General features: G+C 52.0%; 1 protein-coding gene across 1 annotated transcript; it reads left to right on the plus strand.

The window, feature by feature from the left end:
* On the plus strand, window positions 1-24033 carry LOC137425317 (carbohydrate sulfotransferase 9-like). The gene is made up of 4 exons (XM_078776532.1): window positions 1-144; window positions 5311-5434; window positions 21478-22355; window positions 23559-24033. The coding sequence occupies exons 1-3, from the start codon at window positions 63-65 to the stop codon at window positions 22208-22210; spliced, it is 939 nt and encodes a 312-aa protein (XP_078632658.1). The 5' UTR covers window positions 1-62; the 3' UTR covers window positions 22211-22355; window positions 23559-24033.
* Window positions 24034-25400: the final 1367 nt, after the last annotated feature.

A 25400-nucleotide genomic window follows, 5' to 3' on the forward strand; every position in this document is an offset into this window, starting at 1 on the left:
CACACGGTGAGACAATCCAGGGTGACACGGAACGAGAAGTTTGTCCCAGACAAGTGATTGTAATGCCTTACTTCAGGATTTCTCATTTCCTTGTCTTCGTGTTGGCATCTCTGTTGGTGACGATTTTCATGTTCATGAAGCCAGGTTGGTTTCATTCAAATACATTTTATAATTTTGTGGTCAATTGATGAGAAAACAGTTCATCTCACTGCAATATTACGATGTGAAATGATTCATCTTTAAAATTATGAAGTCGAAAGTGATTTATTTTCGTATCATAAAGTATTTACGGACGGACTGACGGACGACGCGCCATCGCATGAGCTCCGCTAAGCTTCGTTCCAGGTGAGCTAACTTCCGCCTGCCAATGTCTATTATGAGAGCATAATAGACTTGTTGTCACCCCATCTGATTACAGTGTAGAATTTAAAATCCATTTCGCGTGATATGTTATTCTCCAATAGTTGATCTACCCCAATATATCTTAAAAGGTTGCCTTTTTGAGGGGAAACACCTTTAGTTGTTATTTATGACTCCCCCATACTTAATGCAGCAAGTTTGGCTTTTATTCAAACTGGAGGCAAATTACCTTTAAGCTCGGCTTTATCTACAACCGAGCTGGATATAGCCTTTGATCAATGGTTAAGATTAAATTTACCCATAACTTCTCCCCTTTTGTCACCTCGTGACAAATTTGACAATTTCATTGAAACAATTGATCAATTTAATTCTGCTTTCATGAATAATTCCTGTTCTTATAGTTTCGGTCCTCAGGTTAATTAATTCTCATAATTACCTGAAGACTTACCCCCTGTTCTCATTACCCCCTGTGCTGTCTTTCCCTCGCGGTCCCCCTGTGCTGTCTTTCCCTCGCGGTCCCCCTGTGCTGTCTTTCCCTCGCGGTCCCCCTGTACTGTCTTTCTGTCGTGGTCCCCCTGTACTGTCTTTCCCTCGTGGTCCCCCTGTGCTGTCTTTCCCTCGTGGTCCCCATGTACTGTCTTTCCGTCATGGTCCCCCTGTGCTGTCTTTCCCTCACGGGCCCCCTGTACTGTCTTTCCCTTGTGGTCCCCCTGTGCTGTCTTTCCCTCGTGGTCCCCCTGTACTGTCTTTCCGTCGTGGTCCCCCTGTGCTGTCTTTCCCTCGCGGTCCCCCTGTGCTGTCTTTCCCTCGTGGTCCCCCTGTGCTGTCTTTCCCTCGTGGTCCCCTTGTGCTGTCTTTCCCTTGCAGTCCCCCTGTGCTGTCTTTCCCTCATGGTCCCCCTGTGCTGTCTTTCCGTCGCGGTCCCCCTGTGCTGTCTTTCCCTCGTGGTCCCCCTGTGCTGTCTTTCCGTCGTGGTCCCCCTGTACTGTCTTTCCCTCGTGGTCCCCCTGTGCTGTCTTTCCCTCGTGGTCCCCCTGTGCTGTCTTTCCCTCGCAGTCCCCCTGTGCTGTCTTTCCCTCGCAGTCCCCCTGTGCTGTCTTTCCCTCGCGGTCCCCCTGTGCTGTCTTTCCCTCGCGGTCCCCCTGTGCTGTCTTTCCCTCGTGGTCCCCCTGTGCTGTCTTTCCGTCACGGTCCCCCTGTGCTGTCTTTCCCTCGTGGTCCCCCTGTGCTGTCTTTCCTCACGGTCCCCCTGTACTGTCTTTCCCTCATGGTCCCCCTGTGCTGTCTTTCCCTCACGGTCCCCCTGTGCTGTCTTTCCCTCGCGGTCCCCCTGTGCTGTCTTTCCCTCGTGGTCCCCCTGTCCTGTCTTTCCCTCGCGGTGCCCCTGTGCTGTCTTTCCCTCGTGGTCCCCCTGTACTGTCTTTCCCTCGCGGTCCCCCTGTGCTGTCTTTCCCTCGTGGTCCCCCTGTACTGTCTTTCCCTCGTGGTCCCCCTGTACTGACTTTCCCTCGTGGTCCCCCTGTATTGTCTTTCCCTCACGGTCCCCCTGTGCTGTCTTTCCCTCGCGGTCCCCCTGTGCAGTCTTTCCCTCGTGGTCCCCCTGTGCTGTCTTTCCCTCGTGGTCCCCCTGTACTGTCTTTCCCTCGCGGTCCCCCTGTGCTGTCTTTCCCTCATGGTCCCCCTGTACTGTCTTTCCCTCGTGGTCCCCCTGTATTGTCTTTCCCTCGCGGTCGCCCTGTATTGTCTTTCCCTCGCGGTCCCCCTGTGCTGTCTTTCCCTCGTGGTCCCCCTGTACTGTCTTTCCCTCGCGGGCCCCCTGTGCTGTCTTTCCGTCACGGTCCCCCTGCGCTGTCTTTCCCTCACGGTCCCCCTGTGCTGTCTTTCCCTCGTGGTCCCCCTGTGCTGTCTTTCTCTCGCGGTCCCCCTGTGCTGTCTTTCCCTCATGGTCCCCCTGTGCTGTCTTTCCGTCGCGGTCCCCCTGTACTGTCTTTCCCTCGTGGTCCCGCTGTGCTGTCTTTCCCTCGCGGTCCCCCTGTGCTGTCTTTCCCTCGTGGTCCCCCTGTGCTGTCTTTCCCTCGTGGTCCCCCTGTACTGTCTTTCCGTTGTGGTCCCCCTGTGCTGTCTTTCCCTCGCGGTCCCCCTGTACTGTCTTTCCCTCATGGCCCCCCTGTGCTATCTTTCCCTCGTGGTCCCCCTGTGCTGTCTTTCCCTCGTGGTCCCCCTGTGCTGTCTTTCCCTCTCAGTCCCCCTGTGCTGTCTTTCCCTCGTGGTCCCCCTGTGCTGTCTTTCCCTCGTGGTCCCCCTGTGCTGTCTTTCCCTCGCGGTTGTCAGCTCTTTCACGAGCCTCGATTCAGTATACAAAAAAAAAAAAAGAAAAAAAAAAAAGACCCCAGGCCGAAAAGTTTCCATGGGTGTACCCTCTCGTAGTCAGGGCAGGTATGAACAACAAAAACAATCTACAATGCAGGCCACGTGTTCAGCCCTTCATCTGGCAAAATTCCCTTATCCATCACAGCAGTATGTTCATATTGTTCTATTTGCAGGTTTACACACCTTTTTAAAAATTGTGAGGGGGTGTGGAAATCCAATGAGTCAATGCAGACCACGCTTGCACATTTCTTGAAAAGACTCCTCACCTTGCATCATGGTGGAAGTAGTTTTCCCAGTTCCTTATGGTGGCATGCATTTGATGAGGCACACCATAATTTAGTGATTAGGAGAACAGTGCCAATCAATTTCAAGATGGCAGCATCCCACGCTTTTAAGCCAGCATTGTGTCTGGTGCCATCCTATTTGGCATGACACTAGACCTTCTCTTCCTCAGATGCGAGGCCTCAGCAGGGGAGCCCTTTAGTAGACTTGAGTGTGGAATGATGTATTCCGCATCGCTACTACCATCTTAGACAGCACAGTCCTTTTGGGGGGGTGGGGGGGGGGGGGGGGGGTCCTCAATGATAAATATGGTGGATTCATATGGTACTTGTAATGGGTCATATAACTATTAGAAAAGTTAGTTGGTTTAACCCTTAGATGCAGGAATTGGGCATGCATTTGAGCCTTACAAAATGTCCCACAAGGTTTTTGTTTTATTTGTTGTACAACATAGGTTTCAAATTAAATTGAAGAACAGTGTTCACTGTTGAACAGATGCAGGCGTCATCCAGGGGTCAGGCCTCGAGGCTAACCAGGCCCCAAACACGTACGACTAAACTGACCGACTAATACACAATTGTGCACAAAATGCAAAACATGATGGAACCAGAAATACAGTAGACACATTCACAGCAAAACAAAATACTTAACTTAGAGAAGAAAAAAAAACTTAACTTTGATAGCCGTGGACGAGCTCAGACGACACACAACCTCACCTTGGGAACCAAAAATGGAAGTCCAATCCTTATGACACTTGCAACACCAGCCATGCATTTTGCTCCTCCACTAAATAACATATTCGCAGACCGGAGCCGAACACTACCATTGATGCCACCAGCCAAGTCATCGCAAGGGGTGCGAAGAGTGACCATGAGGCTATGCCCCGAAGGACAATTGGATGAGGTGATGCGATGGCGCTAGTTGATTGGCGCATGCAGGTGACATCATCATAGAACATTCCAGGACGAGGAGCAAAAAGCGGAAGGTTATGTTTTGATCGCTGTGTATTTATTTGTATGTCTGTGTGTGTGTGTGTATGTTAATCGCATAACTCAAAAAGTATTCAACCGAATTGCATGAAATTTGGTGGGATGATTGGTTATTATACGGGACACATTTGATTAGATTTTGGGAGCAATCGGGTCAAAGGTCAAGGTCAAGGTCACGAAAAGGTCAAAATCGTATTTTTGTTGTTCTGTTCCCTACACTCCCATGCCAAGTACAGAACAGTAGCTGCGGCGAAGGTATGCGCTCTACCGAGTGCCCGTTCTAGTTTTGAGTGTTCTAATAAACCATGGTAAAGCCACACCAATGCAATTGCAGAACAAAACAAGTAATTGTATTAATAACTCTCACATACACAATAACAACACTCTTAACGAAAGTACAATGAAAATATCACTTGCATCAAATGAACAATACAAATGATGGTACCATCATTCCCCAATGCTCTCAAAGCAATAAACTCATGATACGCCAGACATGAGTGGAATGTAACATTCCCCAAAGTCCGTGCACAGATCCCCACGCTGGTTGAAGCCGTGCAGAATGACAAACCAACAAGCAGGTATTGGCGCGACTGTGGATGAGGAGTTACGAGGTGAGAGGTCGATATGGGAATTGAGCCGATATGGAATCCAACGGCAATCCACACGGTGAGGTCGATATGGGAATCCCAATGACCAGACAAGATGCACCAAGCTGACAGCCTCTTCGAGAACAAAATGGTGTATCGGCCTGTAATGGAGGCGCTGGCTCCCTCCAACAATGACTCACTCTTGGTGATAAAACCTGAGACTCAGGTTTAATAATTGCACTCCCAATACATGACGATGTCGCGGGCAATCCCTTTCTGGGGAAGCCTCAACTCATTCGTGACCAATATAAAAAAGTCCACTCGCAGCCTCGATGCAACTCACGGCTCTATCTCCCTCTCCTCTCCCTGCCGATCTCGACTCGGACTCTCCCAAGCTCCTCCTCTTTGCCCTTTTCTTCCGGTTTGTTTGCCTCGTATTCCTTTTTCCTTCACAAACACTTATTTTCACCTTTTACTAAAGTCATCTCCATTTCACACAAAAATCTTAACAACAATATTACCTGAAACTAAAAATCCTACAAGTATAAAATGGAAGTGACGGAAGTGACGGATCCATAACGCTTCAATTACAACCAATTAGCCACACTTTCAACAGGAAACAACTTGGTCCTAAAACTACATAGATGAATTGGTCCTAAGTTGGTCCTACCTACTCCTGTACAGCTTGTAATTGTACTAAATGAGCATAAATTGTGTTACAGGTCCTTTTGGAAGCAAGTGGAAGGTTGACACACAGCGAGAAGTAGCCAACAACATCCAAATGGAACAAATAAGACGGAAAGCCATTATTAAATCTGTCTGCAGGCAGGAGAACAGTCAAAAAAGGTAAACAAATTATCGTGAATATACATGTACACAACACAGTTTCCTTCATTGTTACACGACTTGAGATGAATGTTAATATAAGAACAACAAGGAAATAAATAAATACGAGTGTAAAACAATATTTTGCTATTATCTCAGAAAAAACCTTCTGAAAAACTGCTGCTCCAAATAAGACTCCACACGACATAACACTGGAAAACAAAGATTTTGCTACTGGGGTAGAAACATATGTTCTAGACTAAATCGAGTATGCCGATTCTGAATGTGGTCAGAATTTTCTTAGCAGGTCAGGATTTGGAGTTATACATATGGTCCAATTACAGTAGCTTACTCTGGGGGGTGATTTTGAGTGAGCATAAATTATTAGTTTTTTGTTTCAATTACGCTTCAATTACAACCAATTAGCCACACTTTCAACATGGAATTATCTTGGTCCTAAAACTACATAAATAACTTGGTCCTAACTTGGTCCTAACTAACTTGGTCCTAACTCACATAACTTGGTCCTAACTTGGTCCAACAATAATTATCCACAACAACTGTTGTAGAATATTATTTTTCATAAAAAGAGGTTTGGAATGCACTTTAAATTATTTAAAATGGATGAAAACTGACCAAGGTATGAATTTTTAAGTAAAATTTTCCACACGGCATTTCAATTTTGCGTGCCGCTTCTATGCTGAAGAGTTAATAACTTGACACTAAAATGTTTAAATACAATGTATATATTTACCCTGCGCTCGCGCAGCGAAAAGCAGGGTTAGGCATTCGGGTGCGTATGTGTGGCGTACATGCGTGCATGTCTGAATTTTAAAAATTCATTTTCTCAGCAACCGTTGGTCCGATTGACACGCAACTTTACCACAGGAGTGCCTTCGCCTGTATAATTTTTTTATTCATAATTATGACGTCATAGGTCATGTGGTACGGATGGCATCTTGGAAAAAAGTTACACCTCTATATCTCCCAAACCGCTCAATGGAAAAAATTGAAACATGGCTCATTGTCAAGTACTTCCCATGGGGAATAAGATATGTTGATGATGATGTCATCGGTTCCTTCATTATGACGTCATAATTCGAAAAGTACAACGCTTGATCTGATCAGTATGAAAAAAAAAAATTCTTCTGCAACTGTTAGTCCGATGGATGCGAACTTTTCAGAATATGAGCGGCTCCTCCTGTATAATTTTTTATTGATAATTATGATGTTATAGGTCACGTGGTACATGCGCCATCTTGGAGAAATCGAAAAAAGTTGCATCTCTATATCTCTGAAACCGCTCCATGGAAAAAATTGAATCATGGCTCATTGTTAAGTACTCCCATTAGGGAATAAGATACGTTCATGATGATATCATCCATACCTTAATTATGACATCATAATTCGACAAGTACAATGCTTGATTCGATCAGTATGAATTTTTTTTCTCTGCAATTCTTGGTCCCATTGACACGAAATTTTCACCATAGGAGCACCTTTTTGCTCTGGTGGGTGGGTGAAGCACCTCCTCCTGTAAAATATATGAATGATAATCATGACGTCATAGGTCATGTGGTACAGGCGCAATCTTGTAAAAAAAACAAACGTTGCACCTCATTATCTCCAAAACCGCTCTATGGAAAAAATTTAAACGTGGCTCATTGTAAAGAACTCCTTAAGGGGAATAGGTGTTGTTAACGATTACGTCCTTGGTGCCATAATTATGACGTCATAATTTGACAGGGCCAATGCTTAGTCTTATCAGTTTGAAATTTATTGAGCATGATCTATGCAACAATTATATTCGAGAATATAAATTTATGATGTCATCGCTCACGTTGTCTGGCAGCCATATTGGATCAAAGAAAAAAAAATGTTCAAAATACAGAAGAGTTGGCTCGCAACAAATTGACTGCGCAGGGTAAGTATTCTATGAATACCATCTAGTTAAATCAAGTAATGGGCAACCAAAACCAAAGAGGTGAAATACATATACACTTGGTCCTCGGTTAACGTTGTGTTTACGTTCTTGAAAACCACAATGGCAAGTGACGCGACGTTAAAAGGATCAATTTATCTGGTAATAAGTAGACCAAGACAAGAGCTGGGCACCTCATGTGTGCTGCACCATGTGTAACTCGGGCTTACGCAGTGGTTGAGTGGCAAAAGGAAGGGAATGCCTTTTGCTGTGCCAATGATATGGTGTGAGCCAATGAATTATCACACTGACTGCTACTTTTGTATGACAAATATTGCTGGTTTCTCAACGAAAAACAAGTAAAAAATTGTATATCCAGATTGTCAGTCTGCTCTGAAACCTGTCCCCCATTACTTGGATTATCCTGTGCCAGTTCCACCAGAAGCTGCTGCAGATGAAAGCGATGACAACTCTGACGATGCTATGGGTGATATGGATGAACTGAATGAACCTGAATCTGAAGAAAAGAAGCCACATTTGCTTAATCAAGCAGCATTAAACGATCTGGTGAGAGACCTGTCATTGTCAAAGGAGAAGACTGAAGTGTTGGGCTCCAGACTACAGCAATACAGCAATTAAGATAGACAATGATGTTTGTTTCTTTGCTGATGTGAATGGCCTAATGCATGAGCTAAGAAACAAACACGTGCCCGATGAATTAGTCAGGTTCACGATGTCAATAAATTATATTTCGTTCAAAATCATGGTAGATTAGCAAACCTATACATTTTTGGAAAGGTTATAGCATAAGGAAACTAAAAATCAATGTTTACATTTGGAGAGATACCTGTATGGCGGCCATTTTGGATTTTCAAAATGGCCACTGTAAAATACATATTTTGTTCTATTTCTGCCTCTAATTACCCTAAAAACTTTTAAAAATACACTAAACCTATATTTTCAGGGACAAGGAATCCAATGAAAGTATAAAATTCGTGCTATGGGGAATGGTAAGACACGAATCAAAGGTTTTGAATTGCAAAATACTGTCTTTATTTTCGCGATAAGTTGCATAATCAAATACATTGAAGGAGCTGGGGCTCCCACGTCGATCGGAAGAATGGACGCGACAAAAAGCTGGAATTCATCCGAGTTGCTTTAATCAAATCAAACACTCAGGCACTCTGAAAACCCGTTTATCGGGCAGCAATATATATAACTATTATCCCGGAGGGTTTGCCCAGGCCCGGCGCCAGGGGGCGTGGCCCCGCGTCCTGGCTGCGGCCTGGCAAGTTGAGGGCGAGCCTGCCCGGGCATGCCCGGGCATGCCCGGGCGTCCCGACCAAGGCCTGGCAAGTTGAGCGCGGGCCTGCCCGGGCGTCCTGGACGAGCCCGGCATGGTGATCGCTCCGCGTCCTTGATAGGTGCAAGGCGATTGTGAAAACCCAGCGGCAGCCGCTACACACGTCCCCCCAGAATCGACTTGCACCGGCAGGGTCAATTTGAGGGGGGTCCTGATGACCCGGCCGAAGCGACCCGTGGCGGGTCGTGGGAGGGGGTCCGGTGAGGTGGTGGGCGGTCGAGTGGGGGGCACCGTGGATGGGGGGCGGCCTCGCCGCGGCGGAAGGGCCACCCGTGGTGGGTGGTCGACGTCCACGTGCGCCGGCTTGAGGCGGTCCACCGCAATCCGGTCCGACCTGCCGCCGATGTCGATGACGAACGACTTGTCGTCCCGTCGCAGCACCCGGAAGGGCCCGTCGTACGGCGGCTGGAGTGGCCACCGATGTGCGTCGTGACGCACAAAAACATACTCCGCTGTGCGGAGTGCTGGGGGGATGTAGGACTGGGGGTCACCGTGGTGGGATGTTGGCACGGGGGCAAACCGTCGGGCCGCCTCCTGGAGGTCCGAGCGCTGGTGAGCTGCGGACCAGGGACTGGTAGCGTCGGGCACGAATTCGCCCGGGACGCGTAGCGCCTGGCCATAGACAAGCTCGGCGGTGGATGCCTGGAGGTCCTCCTTGGGGGCCGTGCGGAGGCCCAAAAGGACCCACGGCAGCCGGTCGGCCCAACCGCCGTCTTGAAGGCCGGCCATGAGCGCGGCCTTCATGGAGCGGTGGCATCGCTCGCACAACCCGTTTGCTTGGGGGTGGTAGGCCGTAGTACGGTGGAGCTTGACCCCCAGGTTGCGGGCGACCGCGCCCCACAGCTCGGAGGTGAACTGTGGTCCGCGGTCTGACGAGATGTCCGCCGGTGCGCCGAAGCGGGCGACCCAGGTGGCGATGAAAGCCTGCGCCACGTCGGCGGTGGTGGTGGAGACGAGGGGAACGGCCTCCGGCCACCTGGTGGTCCTGTCCACCATGGTGAGCAGGTGTGTGAACCCCCGTGACGGGGGGAGGGGGCCCACCAGATCCACGTTGACGTGGTCGAAACGTCGTTCGGGCACGGTGAAAGGTGCCAGCGGGGCCTGGGTGTGTCGGTGGACCTTGGCCCGTTGGCAGGCCGTGCAGGTGCTGGTCCAATCGCAGACGTCCCGACGAAGGCCGTGCCAGACGAAACGCGCCGACACCAGCTTCTGGGAAGCTTTCCGGCCCGGGTGGGAAAGGCCGTGGAGGGAGGCGAAGATGCGGCGTTGCCAGGTGACGGGCACGATGGGGCGAGGCTGGCCTTGGGAGACGTCGCAGAGCAGGACAGTGTCCGCGCAGGGGATGTCGGCCAGGCGGAGGCCCGTGTCCGCCGCCCGGAGGGCTTGCACCGTGGTGTCGGTGGTTTGGTCCGCCGCCATAAGCGCAAAATCCACGCCCAGGTGGACCGCGTTCGCGCTGGCCCGGGAAAGACAGTCGGCCACGGCGTTGTTTTTGCCGGCGACGTGCCGGATGTCCGTGGTAAACTCCGACACGGCGGAGAGGTGGCGCTGTTGGCGGGCCGACCATGGCTCCGTGACCTTGGCCATGGCGTAAACCAACGGCTTGTGGTCGACGAACGCCGTGAAAGGTCGGCCCTCCAGGAGGTGGCGGAAAGGGCGGACGGCCAGGTGTAGACCGAGGAGCTCCCGGTCAAACGTGCTGTATTTGAGCTCGTTCGGCCGGAGCTGCCGGCTGAAAAAAGCGAGTGGCTGCCAAACCCCGTTCACCCATTGCTCATGTACGGCGCCCACCGCGTAGTCGGAGGCATCCGTGGTGAGGGCGATGGGAGCGTTGAGCACCGGGTGAGCAAGCAGTGTTGCGTCGGCGAGGGCCCGCTTTGAGCGTTGGAAGGCCGCATCCATTGCTGCGGGCCAGGCGATGTCGTGCTTGGCCGGCTTGCCCCGGAGGGCTTTGTAGAGGGGCCGCATGAGTTGAGCAGCGCGGGGCACGAAGCGGTGATAAAAATTCACCATTCCCAGGAATTCCTGCAGGGCCTTTATGGTGCGGGGACGCGGGAACGTGGTGATGGCCTCGACCTTGGTTGGCAGCGGCACGGCCCCGTTCTTGGTGATGTGGTGGCCCAAAAAATCAACGGCCGTCGTGCCGAAGTGGCATTTGGCCGGGTTGACGATGAGGCCGTGCTCGCTGAGGCGCCCGAACAGTGTTCGGAGGTGGAGGAGGTGCTCGGCCCGGGACGTGCTGGCGACGAGGATGTCGTCCAGGTAAACGAAAAGGAACGGCAGGTCACGCAGCACGCCGTCCATCAAGCGCTGGAACGCCTGAGCCGCGTTCTTGAGACCAAACGGCATCCGCAAGAATTCGAATAAGCCGAACGGCGTGATGACTGCCGTTTTAGGGACGTCGGCCGCCCTGACAGGTACCTGGTGATATCCCCGTATGAGATCAATTTTCGAAAAAATGACCCGTCCCGCGAGACGGGCGGAGAAGTCTTGGATATGCGGGATCGGGTACCTGTCGGGGGTGGTAGCGTCATTGAGACGGCGGTAGTCGCCACACGGGCGCCATCCACCCCCCGGCTTGGGCACGATGTGCAGTGGCGAGGCCCACGCGCTATCGGAGCGCCGCACGATGCTGAGGTGCTCCAACGCGTCGAATTCGGCCTTCGCTACGGCGAGCTTGGCTGGGTCGAGGCGGCGGGCCCTGGCGTAGACCGGCGGGCCCGTGGTTGGTATGTGGTGCTCGATCCCATGCCGTACTGCGACGGCCGAAAACGTCAGCCGCGTGAGGGCCGGGAACTCCGTGAGCAGGCGAGCAAACTCGTTCGCCGCCGGGACGGTGCATGCCAGCTCGGTCGGCGCGGAGCTGCTCAATGTGCATACCAGGGAGCTGAAGGTTTCGGCGTTGATTAAACGACGCCGTTGGACGTCCACCAGTAGTCCGTGTGCGCAGAGGAAGTCGGCGCCTAGCAGAGCCATGGGCACGTTTGCGGTTACAAACGTCCAAGCAAAGCGTTGGCCGCCGAAGCAGAGGGTGACGTTGCGCGGGCCGAAGGTGCGGATGGTCGATCCGTTGGCCGCAACCAAGGAGGGGCCGCAAACCGCGGATTGCCTGTCCTGGTCAGAGGCGGGTATGATGCTCAGTTGGGCGCCGGTGTCGCACAGGAAGCGCCGTCCGGACGCTTTATCCGTGATGAACAGTAAGTTGCCCGTGTGGCCGGCGCTCATGGCTGGTAATGAACGCCGGCCCGGCCGTTTCCCGGCCTGCCGAAGGTGCACGGGGGTCGGCATGTCCGGGCCTTCTGTCCGAACCTGGCATGATAGTAACACCACGCTTGGTCAGGTGGAGGCCCCGGTCGTCGTGCTGCAGGTGGTCGGCGCGGTGTAGCGGCCGCCAATTGCGTCGGCAGTTCGGCCGTCGACCGTGCCGGGTGCTCGGGCGCCATGGGTGTTGCGTCGGACGGCAGTGGGTCCCATGTCGCCGCTGCGACGCGCTGTCCTGCGGCGGAGATCTTGTCGGCTTCTCTGGCAAGAGCCCGGGGATCTGTGATCGTCGTGCTTGCCAGGGCGAGGCGTACCGGGTTAGGCAGCTGACGGAGGAACAGCTCCCGGAACAGGAATGCCGGAGAGTGCTCGCCGAGCAGTGAAAGCATGTAGTCCATTCGCTCGGAAGGGCGCGTGTCGCCGAGCTCAGGCAGTTCGAGCAGACGCCGTGCGCGTTCCGCCGATGGGAGGGCGAAAGCATCGAGGAGAAGCTTCTTAATCGCGCCGTATTTGTCAGCGGCTGGCGGGCTCTCGAGGAGGCTCAGGGCGCGGGACGCGGTAGCCGAACCGAGCGCAGCTACCACATGGTGGAAGCGGGTGTCGTCGGCCGTGATGCCTCGCAGGGCGAACAGGGACTCCGCCTGTGTGAACCAAACCGCCGCGTGAGCCTCCCAGAAGGTAGGCAGTTTAAGGGCGACTGCCGTGTCCATGTCGGTAGGTCACCAATGAAGGAGCTGGGGCTCCCACGTCGATCGGAAGAATGGACGCGACAAAAAGCTGGAATTCATCCGAGTTGCTTTAATCAAATCAAACACTCAGGCACTCTGAAAACCCGTTTATCGGGCAGCAATATATATAACTATTATCCCGGAGGGTTTGCCCAGGCCCGGCGCCAGGGGGCGTGGCCCCGCGTCCTGGCTGCGGCCTGGCAAGTTGAGGGCGAGCCTGCCCGGGCATGCCCGGGCATGCCCGGGCGTCCCGCCCGAGGCCTGGCAAGTTGAGCGCGGGCCTGCCCGGGCGTCCTGGACGAGCCCGGCATGGTGATCGCTCCGCGTCCTTGATAGGTGCAAGGCGATTGTGAAAACCCAGCGGCAGCCGCTACAACATGTTATCATTTTGTACAGGCAGTTAATAACATCAAAATGTGTCACAATAATTCATATCACCAAACATACACAGGCAGTCAGCAAAAATCATATATACACATGCAGTCAGTATAACTTCACATCTACACGGGCAGTCAATGACAAAATATACACAGGCAGTCAATGGCATCAAACATACACGATTACAGAATATGCCATTTAGAGTTCGTCATCACTGTCCTGTGTGTCGTATCCGACAATATAGTCCGCATCGTTTTCACAGTCCGTTCCACACAAGCAAAGGTCGGTCAAATTGATTGGCAAATCGAATTGGTCGAATGGTCGATCGAATCGAATTCGATGAATCGAATCGAATCGAATCGATCGAATTGGTCGAATGGTCGAATGGTCGATCGAAGCGATTGGTCGAATGGTCGAATGGTCGAATTGGTCGAATGGAATTGGTTGATTAGTCGAATTGGTCGAATCGAATTGGTCGGAATTGGCAAATGTAAACATTGATTTTCAGATTTTCCATGAAATAACGTTTCCAAAAATGTATAGGTTTGCTAATCTACCATAATTTTGAACGAAAAAACATAGTGAACCTGACTAAATGGAGACTCGTCATAGACTCCAGAAAAGTGAGCCTCAAAGCTGTTTTGTTGCACAATGGTAACAAAAACCTCCTCTGTTCCTGTAGCTCATGCTGTCGGCATGAAGGAGACATATGAGTCCATGGAAATCCTTCTAAGAGTGATTAAACACTCTGATCATAAGTGGAACATCTGCAGTGATCTAAAAGTGATTTCTCTTCTCCTCGGACTGCAGCTGGGGTACACAAAATACATGTGCTTCTTGTGCCGATGGAACAGCTGCGATGACAGCAATCATTATGTTGTAAAAGACTGGCCTGAAAGGCATGAGCACATATTTAGCAGGTACAATGTGCATCATAAGCCATTGGTAGACCCACAAAAAGTCTAACTTCTACCGCTTCACCTCAAACTTGGCCTGATGAAAAACTTTGTAAAGGCATTGGATCACGACGGTAATGGCTTCCAATATCTCAGAGAGAGGTTTGGCGCAGAGAAAACTGATGCTAAACTCAAAGCAAGCATTTTCGTTGGGCCCCAGATCCGAGAACTGATGTGTGATCCCGAGTTCAAAAATAAACAGAACCCACTTGTGTTTGCAGCATGGGAAGCATTTGTGTTGGTTGTGCAGAACTTCCTTGGTAACCATAGAGCTGAAAAGTATTGTTACATGCGTCAGGGATGAGGACCTGAGTCCCAAACGTCACTTCTGACCGACTAAGTGTGTTATCGGGTGACTCATGTCAGCGACTCTAAGTCCTATCCCCAACCCGCCGGGCCGAGGCCCGCAAACTGGCCGAGCGTTTTTTGGAAGCTTGAACGTTTGGCTTAGTGCAAAGAGTTTAAACTGCCACACTGGCAGCTCAGGGGAGCTCGCAACCCAATCCGAAAAATGTCAATCAAACAAAATGAAGAACAATAAATTTACTTCACAGAATGCAAAACGATACAATAAGCAAATCATATACAGTAGGTATGATGATGGACTTAATTAATTAATAATAACAGATTGAAACAATCAATACAGGCCACATACAACCGATACGAAAGGCCGACATAACATCCACACACAACACTCTATCTAACCCAGGGAAGGGAAGGGAAGCAAAGTAATAAAATAATATTCGCAGGGAATTTAAATAAAACGGGATATGAGGATGGGGATGGAATGGGGTTCAGGCCTGTTTGAAGAGCAGGTTCATCAACGTTCGTCAGAGCGGGACTTGGCAGGAACAAACGGGAATGGACCAGTCATCACGCCCTGTGACTCCTTTCTCCTTTGATCCCTTTCCTTTCGTCAACCTCCTTCATACAACACAGCAAATCCCTCAGCTCAGAAAGATCGTTGAGGTCGAGTCTCACACCAACAAGCTCTCTGAAGCCGTTCACACCACGAGCAAGGTTCGCTTTTTCACCACCCCACCAAGAGTCGCCTTCTTCTTCTCTCTATTCTTTTCCCGCACTTTCTCTTGCTTGAAAGCAAAAGGGTTGAATCCTTCCTAAAGCTGTTTTTGTGCAACACCACCAACAGTCAAAATCACATGGCGTAAAGGTTGATTAAGAGTGTGTTAATATTATAGGAAGAAGAAGATGACGTTTTGGCCGCATATATACATAAGGACATAACCATATACGTTTGCTCTATTATAATAATATTCTCAGTTTCACATACACCAAACAAGGAGTGTGGTCACGGTTTATTGCATGTAGTGTCCTTCACATGCAAACCTTGCATTTTGAAATGATGCAACATGGATAAATACTCGTAAAGGGAGTCGATATGGGGTAAACTTTAAGAAAAAGGAAAAATAAATACGAAAAGGTCCTATTTGGGGATTCACAGCTGAACTGGCACTTCCATGCATTACACCCTAAACAACACGACTCCTAAATGATTGACATTCCCACAAATGTAACAGTATTCTGAATTCGTGGACAACATGCAAAAGGCATATCAGCGAATTTGCTGTAGGATATGTCTTAAAATGCACTTCTTCTTGTATTCTCATCTTGATTTTTTCTCATCTAATCTGGGTGAGGTATGCGATGAGCATGGCGAAAGGTTCCACCAAGACATTTCGGTCATGGAAACTAGGTATCAAGGACAGTTCAACCCACACATGATGGGTGATTACTGCTGGTTCTTACAACGTGAGACCAATTCCACACACAAGCGCAAGAGCAAGTGTCTCACACACTTCTGAACACGTCTGAACAGGGCCTGCGCTGACTATATTGCAAGGAAGAGTGTAAACCTGAAGTGTTGTTTCTGGATCACTCACAATGGAGCAGATTTACCTGTCAAGTTTACACCCTTGCGAAGATTACCATGTTCTAATGTTTTATTAACTTCTTTTTCTGCAACTTGTTTATGTTCTTGGTTTGTACACTACGCATTATACACGGAGATTAATCATTGTTATTGTAGCGGCTACCGCTGGGTTTTCACAATCGCCTTGCACCTATCAAGGACGCGGAGCGATCACCATGCCAGGCTCGTCCAGGACGCCCGGGCAGGCTCGCCCTCAACTTGCCAGGCCGCAGCCAGGACGCTGGGCCACGCCCCCTCTCGCCTTTCCTGGGCAAACGCTCCGGGATAATATGTATATATATTGCTGCCCGATAAACGGGCTTTTCAGAGTGCCTGAGTGTTTGGTTTGATTAAAGCAACTCGGATGAATTCCAGCTTTTTGTCGCGTCCATTCTTCCGATCGACGTGGGAGCCCCAGCTCCTTCATTGGTGACCTACCGACATGGACATGGCAGTCGCCCTTTAACTGCCTACCTTCTGGGAGGCTCACGCGGCGGTTTGGTTCGCACAGGCGGATTCCCTGTTCGCCCTGCGAGGCATCACGGCCGACGACACCCGCTTCCACCATGTGGTAGCAGCGCTCGGTTCGGCCACCGCGGCCCGCGCCCTGAGCCTCCTCGAGAGCCCGCCAGCCGCTGACAAATACGGCGCGATTAAGAAGCTTCTCCTTGACGCTTTCGCCCTCCCATCGGCGGAACGCGCACGGCGCCTGCTCGACCTGCCCGAGCTCGGCGACACGCGCCCTTCCGAGCGAATGGACTACATGCTTTCACTGCTCGGCGAGCACTCTCCGGCATTCCTGTTCCGGGAGCTGTTCCTCCGTCAGCTGCCTAACCCGGTACGCCTAGCCCTGGCAAGCACGACGATCACAGATCCCCGGGCCCTTGCCAGAGAAGCCGACAAGATCTCCGCCGCAAGTCAGCGCATCGCAGCGGCGACATGGGACCCACCGCCGTCCGACGCAACACCCATGGCGCCCGAGCACCCGGCACGGTCGACGACCGAACTGCCGACGCAATTGGCGGCCGCTACACCGAGCCGAGCACCTCCAGCACGACGACCGGGGCCTCCACCTGACCAAGCGTGGTGTTACTATCATGCCAGGTTCGGACAGAAGGCCCGGACATGCCGACCCCCGTGCACCTTCGGCAGGCCGGGAAACGGCCGGGCCGGCGTTCATTACCAGCCATGAGCGCCGGCCACACGGGCAACTTACTGTTCATCACGGATAAAGCGTCCGGACGGCGCTTCCTGTGCAACACCGGCGCCCAACTGAGCGTCATACCCGCCTCTGACCAGGACAGGCAGTCCGCAGTTTGCGGCCCCTCCTTGGTTGCGGCCAACGGATCGACCATCTGCACCTTCGGCCCGCGCAACGTCACACTCTGCTTCGGCGGCCAACGCTTTGCTTGGACGTTTGTAACCGCAAACGTGCCCATGGCTCTGCTAGGCGCCGACTTCCTCTGCGCACATGGACTGCTGGTGGACGTCCAACGGCGTCGTTTAATCAACGCCGAAGCCTTCAGCTCCCTGGTATGCACATTGAGCAGCTCCGCGCCGACCGAGCTGGCATGCGCCGTCCCGGCGGCGAACGAGTTTGCTCGCCTGCTCACGGAGTTCCCGGCCCTCACGTGGCCGACGTTTTCGGGCGTCGCAGTACGGCATGGGATCGAGCACCACATACCAACCACGGGCCCGCCGGTCTACGCCAGGGCCCGCCGCCTCGACCCAGCCAAGCTCGCCGTGGCGAAGGCCGAATTCGACGCGTTGGAGCACCTCGGCATCGTGCGGCGCTCCGATAGCGTGTGGGCCTCGCCACTGCACATCGTGCCAAAGCCGGGGGGTGGATGGCGCCCGTGTGGCGACTACCGCCGTCTCAATGACGCTACCACCCCCGACAGGTACCCGATCCCGCATATCCAAGACTTCTCCGCCCGTCTGGCGGGACGGGTCATTTTTTCGAAAATTGATCTCATACGGGGATATCACCAGGTACCTGTCAGGGCGGCCGACGTCCCTAAAACGGCAGTCATCACGCCGTTCGGCTTATTCGAATTCTTGCGGATGCCGTTTGGTCTCAAGAACGCGGCTCAGGCGTTCCAGCACTTGATGGACGGCGTGCTGCGTGACCTGCCGTTCCTTTTCGTTTACCTGGACGACATCCTCGTCACCAGCACGTCCCGGGCCGAGCACCTCCTCCACCTCCGAACACTGTTCGGGCGCCTCAGCGAGCACGGCCTCATCGTCAACCCAGCCAAATGCCACTTCGGCACGACGGCCGTTGATTTTTTGGGCCACCACATCACCAAGAACGGGGCCGTGCCGCTGCCAACCAAGGTCGAGGCCATCACCACGTTCCCGCGTCCCCGCACCATAAAGGCCCTGCAGGAATTCCTGGGAATGGTGAATTTTTCTCACCGTTTCGTGCCCCGCGCTGCTCAACTCATGCGGCCCCTCTACGAAGCCCTCCGGGGCAAGCCGGCCAAGCACGACATCGCCTGGTCCGCAGCAATGGATGCGGCCTTCCAAAGCTCAAAGCGGGCCCTCGCCGACGCAACACTGCTCGCTCACCCGGTGCTCAACGCTCCCATCGCCCTCACCACGGATGCCTCCGACTACGCGGTGGGCGCCGTACATGAGCAATGGGTGAACGGGGTTTGGCAGCCACTCGCTTTTTTCAGCCGGCAGCTCCGGCCGAACGAGCTCAAATACAGCACGTTTGACCGGGAGCTCCTCGGTCTACACCTGGCCGTCCGCCATTTCCGCCACCTCCTGGAGGGCCGACCTTTCACGGCGTTCGTCGACCACAAGCCGTTGGTTTACGCCATGGCCAAGGTCACGGAGCCGTGGTCGGCCCGCCAACAGCGCCACCTCTCCGCCGTGTCGGAGTTTACCACGGACATCCGGCACGTCGCCGGCAAAAACAACGCCGTGGCCGACTGTCTTTCCCGGGCCAGCGCGAACGCGGTCCACCTGGGCGTGGACTTTGCGCTTATGGCGGCGGACCAAACCACCGACACCACGGTGCAAGCCCTCCGGGCGGCGGCCACGGGCCTCCGCCTGGCCGACATCCCCTTCGCGGACACTGTCCTGCTCTGCGACGTCTCCCAAGGCCAGCCTCGCCCCATCGTGCCCGTCACCTGGCAACGCCACATCTTCGCATCCCTCCACGGCCTTTCCCACCCGGGCCGGAAAGCTTCCCAGAAGCTGGTGTCGGCGCGATTCGTCTGGCACGGCCTTCTTCGGGACGTCCGCGATTGGACCAGCACCTGCACGGCCTGCCAACGGGCCAAGGTCCACCGACACACCCAGGCCCCGCTGGCACCTTTCACCGTGCCCGAACGACGTTTCGACCACGTCAACGTGGATCTGGTGGGCCCCCTCCCCCCGTCACGGGGGTTCACACACCTGCTCACCATGGTGGACAGGACCACCAGGTGGCCGGAGGCCGTTCCCCTCGTCTCCACCACCACCGCCGACGTGGCGCAGGCTTTCATCGCCACCTGGGTCGCCCGCTTCGGTGCACCGGCGGACATCTTGTCAGACCGCGGACCACAGTTCACCTCCGAGCTGTGGGGCGCGGTCGCCCGCAACCTGGGGGTCAAGCTCCACCATACTACGGCCTACCACCCCCAAGCAAACGGGTTGTGCGAGCGATTCCACCGCTCCATGAAGGCTGCGCTCATGGCCGGCCTTCAAGACGGCGGTTCGGCCGACCGGCTGCCGTGGGTCCTTTTGGGCCTCCGCACGGCCCCCAAGGAGGACCTCCAGGCATCCACCGCCGAGCTGGTCTATGGCCAGGCGCTACGCGTCCCGGGCGAATTCGTGCCCGACGCTACCAGTCCCTGGTCCGCAGCTCACCAGCGCTCGGACCTCCAGGAGGCCGCCCGACGGTTTGCCCCCATGCCAACATCCCACCACGGTGACCCCCAGTCCTACGTCCCCCCAGCACTTCGCACAGCGGAGTATGTTTTTGTGCGTCACGACGCACATCGGGGGCCACTCCGGCCGCCGTACGACGGGCCCTTCCGGGTGCTGCGACCGGACGACAAGTCGTTCGTCATCGACATCGGCGGCAAGTCGGACCGGATTGCGGTGGACCGCCTCAAGCCGGCGCACGTGGACGTCGACCACCCACCACGGGTGGCCCTTCCGCCGCGGCGAGGCCGCCCCCCGTCCACGGTGCCCCCCACTCGACCGCCCACCACCACACCGGACCCCCTCCCACGACCCGCCAGGGGTCGCTTCGGCCGGGTCATCAGGACCCCCCTCAAATTGACCCTGCCGGTGCAAGTCGTTTCTGCGGGGACGTGTGTAGCGGCTACCGCTGGGTTTTCACAATCGCCTTGCACCTATCAAGGACGCGGAGCAATCACCATGCCGGGCTCGTCCAGGACGCCCGGGCAGGCCCGCGCTCAACTTGCCAGGCCTCGGTCGGGACGCCCGGGCATGCCCGGGCAGGCTCGCCCTCAACTTGCCAGGCCGCAGCAAGAACGCTGGGCCACGCCCCCTCTCGCCTTTCCTGGGCAAACGCTCCGGGATAATATGTATATATATTTCTGCCCGATAAACGGGCTTTTCAGAGTGCCTGAGTGTTTGGTTTGATTAAAGCAACTCGGATGAATTCCAGCTTTTTGTCGCGTCCATTCTTCCGATCGACGTGGGAGCCCCAGCTCCTTCATTATAATATTATTTATGACGTTGTAGCGGTTACCGCTGGATGCACACAATCGCCTTGCACCGGCCAGAACACGGCCAGACGCGCCTCTCCCGGGCATGCCCGGACTCACTGTTCCCGGGCACGCCCGAACCTCCCGGGCACGCCCGGTCTCGTCTTTCCCGGGCATGCCCGTTATCGCCTTTTCAGGGCTCGCCCAGAGCGTCCGGGCATGCCCGCTATCGCCTTTCCAGGGCTCGCCCAGAGCGCCCGGGCACGCCCGCTATCGCCTTTCCAGTGCTCGTCCAGAGCGCCCGGGCACGCCCAGCCTCGACTTGCCAGGCCGCAGCCAAACACGCCCGGGCAGGTCCAGACTCGCCTTTCCAAGGCTCGCCCTTGACACCCGGGCATGCCCGGTATAGCTTTTGCCGGGCAAACTTCCCGACATAAATGTGTATATATATTGCTGCCCGATAAACGGGCTTGTCAGAATACCTGAGCTGTTTTGTTTCAATAAAGCAACTCGGACGAATTCCGTCTTTGGTCGCGTCAATTCTTTCGACTCGCGTTGGAGCGCAGTTCCTTCAACGTGAAAGTAATTACTAAGCACTGATATTAGATGTACAATATGGCGATCTGCAATAATAAAGTATCTAATATAGCATGCCGAGTATCATTAATATATATATACATATTTTGAAAACCTGACGTGCTGGCTAAATTCTTATTCCAGATTTGAAATCAGTGGCCTAGATTTAGCCAAGAACACCTGCATTTCCCTGAGTAGCAGACGAAAAGTTTTTTTTGTTGCCCAGTGTATAATGCATTCTTCAATTTAATATTTTCCATGTCTCCATTTGCTGAAACCAGTGAGAACATCAACGGAAATAAGCTGCAAAGAATATTTGTCGAAGACAACTTTCAGCTGCTGTACTGTCAGGTGCCCAAGGTGGGTTGCACCAACTGGCGTCGATTATTGCTCACACTTGGTGGTCATCTGAAAGTCCCACCTGATTCACTAACAGGGAAGGATATACATTCCAATAAAGCTCTGCGCTTGCTTTCCTCTTACAGTGAAGATGAAATACGTGTGCGGCTCCATAACTATACAAAGTTCTTGTTCGTACGTGAGCCCTTCACCCGCCTGGTCTCTTGTTACCGTGATAAGATGGAGCGACCCAATCCTCTTTTCCATAAAACTCTAGGTCGTTTGATCCTAAGAGAGTTTCGGCCCAATGCCGATAAATCTCTACTTGCCACTGGTGATAATGTAACTTTTTCGGAATTTGCCCAATTTGTCATCCAACATAATAATTTCAAGAATTGGCACTGGTTTCCCATGGGAAATATCTGTTATCCCTGTGATATTAACTATGACTTCATTGGGAAAATTGAACATATTTCTGTTGAAGCACCATGGTTCTTAGAGAGTGTTGGAGTGCCTCTTTCATACTCACGCCATAAGGCGACAAATGATTCAAGGACTGATGTGGCTTTGACAAAGCACTTTCTGCAACAACTAAGCCATGAGCAACGCAAGGCACTATATAAATTTTATCGGCGAGATTACGAGATATTCAACTATTCCCGTCCAGAATTGTAGGTTTATACCACAGATACGGCAACGTTTGGTATTGGTTGAGCATGTTGAAGTCAGAGGCTAACTAAATCAGAATTATATTCAATAATAGTTTTATGATCATTAAAATATTTTATTTTAACTTGTATTCGGTGAAAATAATTGAATAGTCTAGTAGGAAGACTAGGTCCCCCTGCACCCCCCGGAGATATACATCTAATCAGTGTTTCTAGATTGGAAAAAATGTGTAGAAAACGACTAGCTATGGCCCCAAGCTGAAAAAATGTCCCACATACCATTTTTATGCAAATTACTGCTGCCATTATCAAAAAAAGACTAGGTCCCCCTGCACCCCCGGAGATATACTTCTAATCAGTGTTTCTAGATTGGAAAAAATGTGTAGAAAATGACTAGCTATGGCCCCAAGCTGAAAAAATGTCCCACATACCATTTGTATGCAAATTACTGCTGCCATTATCAAAAAAACGATTTTTGACATATCTCAGCCAATATTGCAGATAATTGAAAAATGAAGGTGTCTAGACCCATGTTTTGAAGGGCATAGATCATGATAGAACTATTCATAACATGATTACATGTGTCTATGGTATACTAGTATGCTAATTAGTGCTTTATTTACAAAATAATCACAGTTTTACGAAATAATAGACTCATATTAAGGTCCGTCTACACAGACGTTAACACAAAGTTTTATTTTTCTAAATACCCTGTGAAATTCACCGAATGCCCTGTGAAACCTGGGATTCTTCTCCAGCTTTTTCAAGGGCCCGACTTTTCCCTTCCCTTTGAAGGCACTGGTGCAGTCTTCTCCGCTGAACACATAGTACCCCAGGAGAGTGGCACAGTAGTCCTCTCCCAGGGATTCTGCCAGCTCAGAGACGTTGACAAGTTGGCGATGCTTCCCTGACCCTGTATCCAGGTACACCGTCAGCTTGATGTTGTGGGCATGGTGGAGCAGGATCAGGAGGATGTCTGTGTCCGGTGTTCTGACTACAGCGTTCTTGTATCCGATGGTAGCAGCATGATGGAGGTACAGAACCACCCTGGTATCAGTCTCTTCCTGGTTGCTGTAGATCGTGGGGAGTTCACGTACCTCGACCTGAAACACAAAAAGGCACCGCATTTCAATCACCAGTCACTGCCAGTTTCAGTATATCTCCGGGGGGTGCAGGGGGACCTAGTCTTTTTTTGATAATGGCAGCAGTAATTTGCATAAAAATGGTATGTGGGACATTTTTTCAGCTTGGGGCCATAGCTAGTCATTTTCTACACATTTTTTCCAATCTAGAAACACTGATTAGAAGTATATCTCCGGGGGGTGCAGGGGGACCTAGTCTTCCTACTAGACTAGAATGAATCAATCTAAGAGATGGAAATACAGGGAAATATAACAAAATATATGAATTCGTACAGAAAAAAAAACATATAGGTCATCAGATCCATGTTGCATCATTTCAAAATGCAAGGTTTGCACGTGAAGGACACTACATGCAATAAACCGTGGCCACACTCCTTGTTTGGTGTATGTGAAACTGAGAATATTATTATTATAGAGCAAACGTATGTGGTTATGTCGTTACGTATATATGCGGCCAAAACGTCTTCTTCTTCAAATAAAATTATTACCCTCTTAATTAACCATCTTAATTACGTTTTGACTGCTGAGACACCTCAGACCTTTGACGACCCTTTAATTCCACCAAGACCCTGAAGACCCAAAACACCCCAAAGACCCAAAATACCCTTGAAGGCCCTGAGACTCAAAAAGACCCTAAAGACCCAAATGGCCCCAAATACCCAAAAGACTCCGAAGACCCAAAAGACCCCAAAGACCCAAAACACCCCGAAGACCCAAAAGACCCCAAATACCCAAAACACCCCGAAGACCCAAAACACCCCAAAGACCCAAAACACCCCGAAGACCCAAAACACCCCGAAAACCCAAAACACCCCGAAGACCCAAAACACCCCGAAGACCCAAAACACCCCAAAGACCCAAAACAACCCAAAGACCAAAAATACCCTTGAAGGCCCTGAGGCTCAAAAAGATCCTAAAGTCCCAAAATGGCCCCAAAGACCCAAAAGACCCCAAAGACCGAAATCACCCCGAAGACCCAAAAGACCCTGAATACCTCAAAGACCCAAAATACCCTTAAAGGCCCAGAGGATCTGAAAGACCCAAATGGTGCCGCAGACCCAAAATACCCAAAATACCCAAAAGACCCCGAAGCCCAAAAGACCCTGAAGACCCAAAACACCCCGAAGACCCATAACACCCCGAAGACCCAAAACACCCCGAAGACCCAAAACACCCCAAAGACTCAAAACACCCCGAAGACCCAAAACACCCAAAACTCCCAGAAGACCACAAAGACCCTTAAAGACCCCAAAGTCCCTGAAGACCCCGAAGACCCAAAACACTCCAAAGACCCAAAATACCCTTAAAGGCCCAGAGGATCCAAAAGACCCTGAAGACCCAAATGGTGCCAAAGACCCTGAAGACCCAAAGACCCTTAAAGACCCAGAGTAACCAAAAGACCCATAAGACCCAAAAGCCCCTGAAGGCACTGAAGACCCAAAATACCTCAAAGACTCTGAAGACCCAAAAGACACCAAAGACCCAAAACCTGAAGAACCAAAAGACACCGAAGACCCAAAACACCACGAAGACCCAAAACACCCCAAAGACCCAAAGACCCTTAAAGACCCAGAGTAACCAAAAGACCCATAAGACCCAAAAGCCCCTGAAGGCACTGAAGACCCAAAATACTCCAAAGGCCCCGAAGACCCAAAACACCCCGAAGAACCAAAACACCCCGAAGACCCAAAACACCCCGAAGACCCAAAAGACCATGAAGACCCAAAATATCATGAAGACCCAAAACACCCTGAAGACCCAAAACACCCTGAAGACCCAAAAGACCCTGAAGACCACAAAGACCCTGAAGACCCAAAACACCCCAAAGACCCAAAATACCCTTAAAGGCCCAGAGGATCCAAAAGACCCTGAAGACCCAAATGGTGCCAAAGACCCAAAATACCCCGAAGACCCAAAAGACCCGGAAGACCCAAAATACCCCGAAGACCCAAAATACCCCAAAGACCCAAAATACCCCAAAGACCCAAAATACCCAAAATACCCTTGAAGGCCCAGAGTAACCAAAAGACCCTAAAGGCACTGAAGACCCCGAAG

The sequence above is a fragment of the Myxine glutinosa genome, chromosome 4 (assembly GCF_964187855.1).
Source record: "Myxine glutinosa chromosome 4, kmMyxGlut1.1, whole genome shotgun sequence".
NCBI classification, from domain to species: Eukaryota; Metazoa; Chordata; class Myxini; order Myxiniformes; family Myxinidae; genus Myxine; species Myxine glutinosa.

Excerpts from the sequence above, each read along its gene's own strand:
- LOC137425317 (XM_078776532.1), top strand. The coding sequence starts at position 63 with ATGCCTTACTTCAGGATTTCTCATTTCCTTGTCTTCGTGTTGGCATCT. Across the intron at positions 145-5,310 it reads TTTCATGTTCATGAAGCCAG|GTCCTTTTGGAAGCAAGTGG; the intron begins GTTGGTTTCATT and ends ATTGTGTTACAG. Across the intron at positions 5,435-21,477 it reads CAGGAGAACAGTCAAAAAAG|TGAGAACATCAACGGAAATA; the intron begins GTAAACAAATTA and ends TGCTGAAACCAG.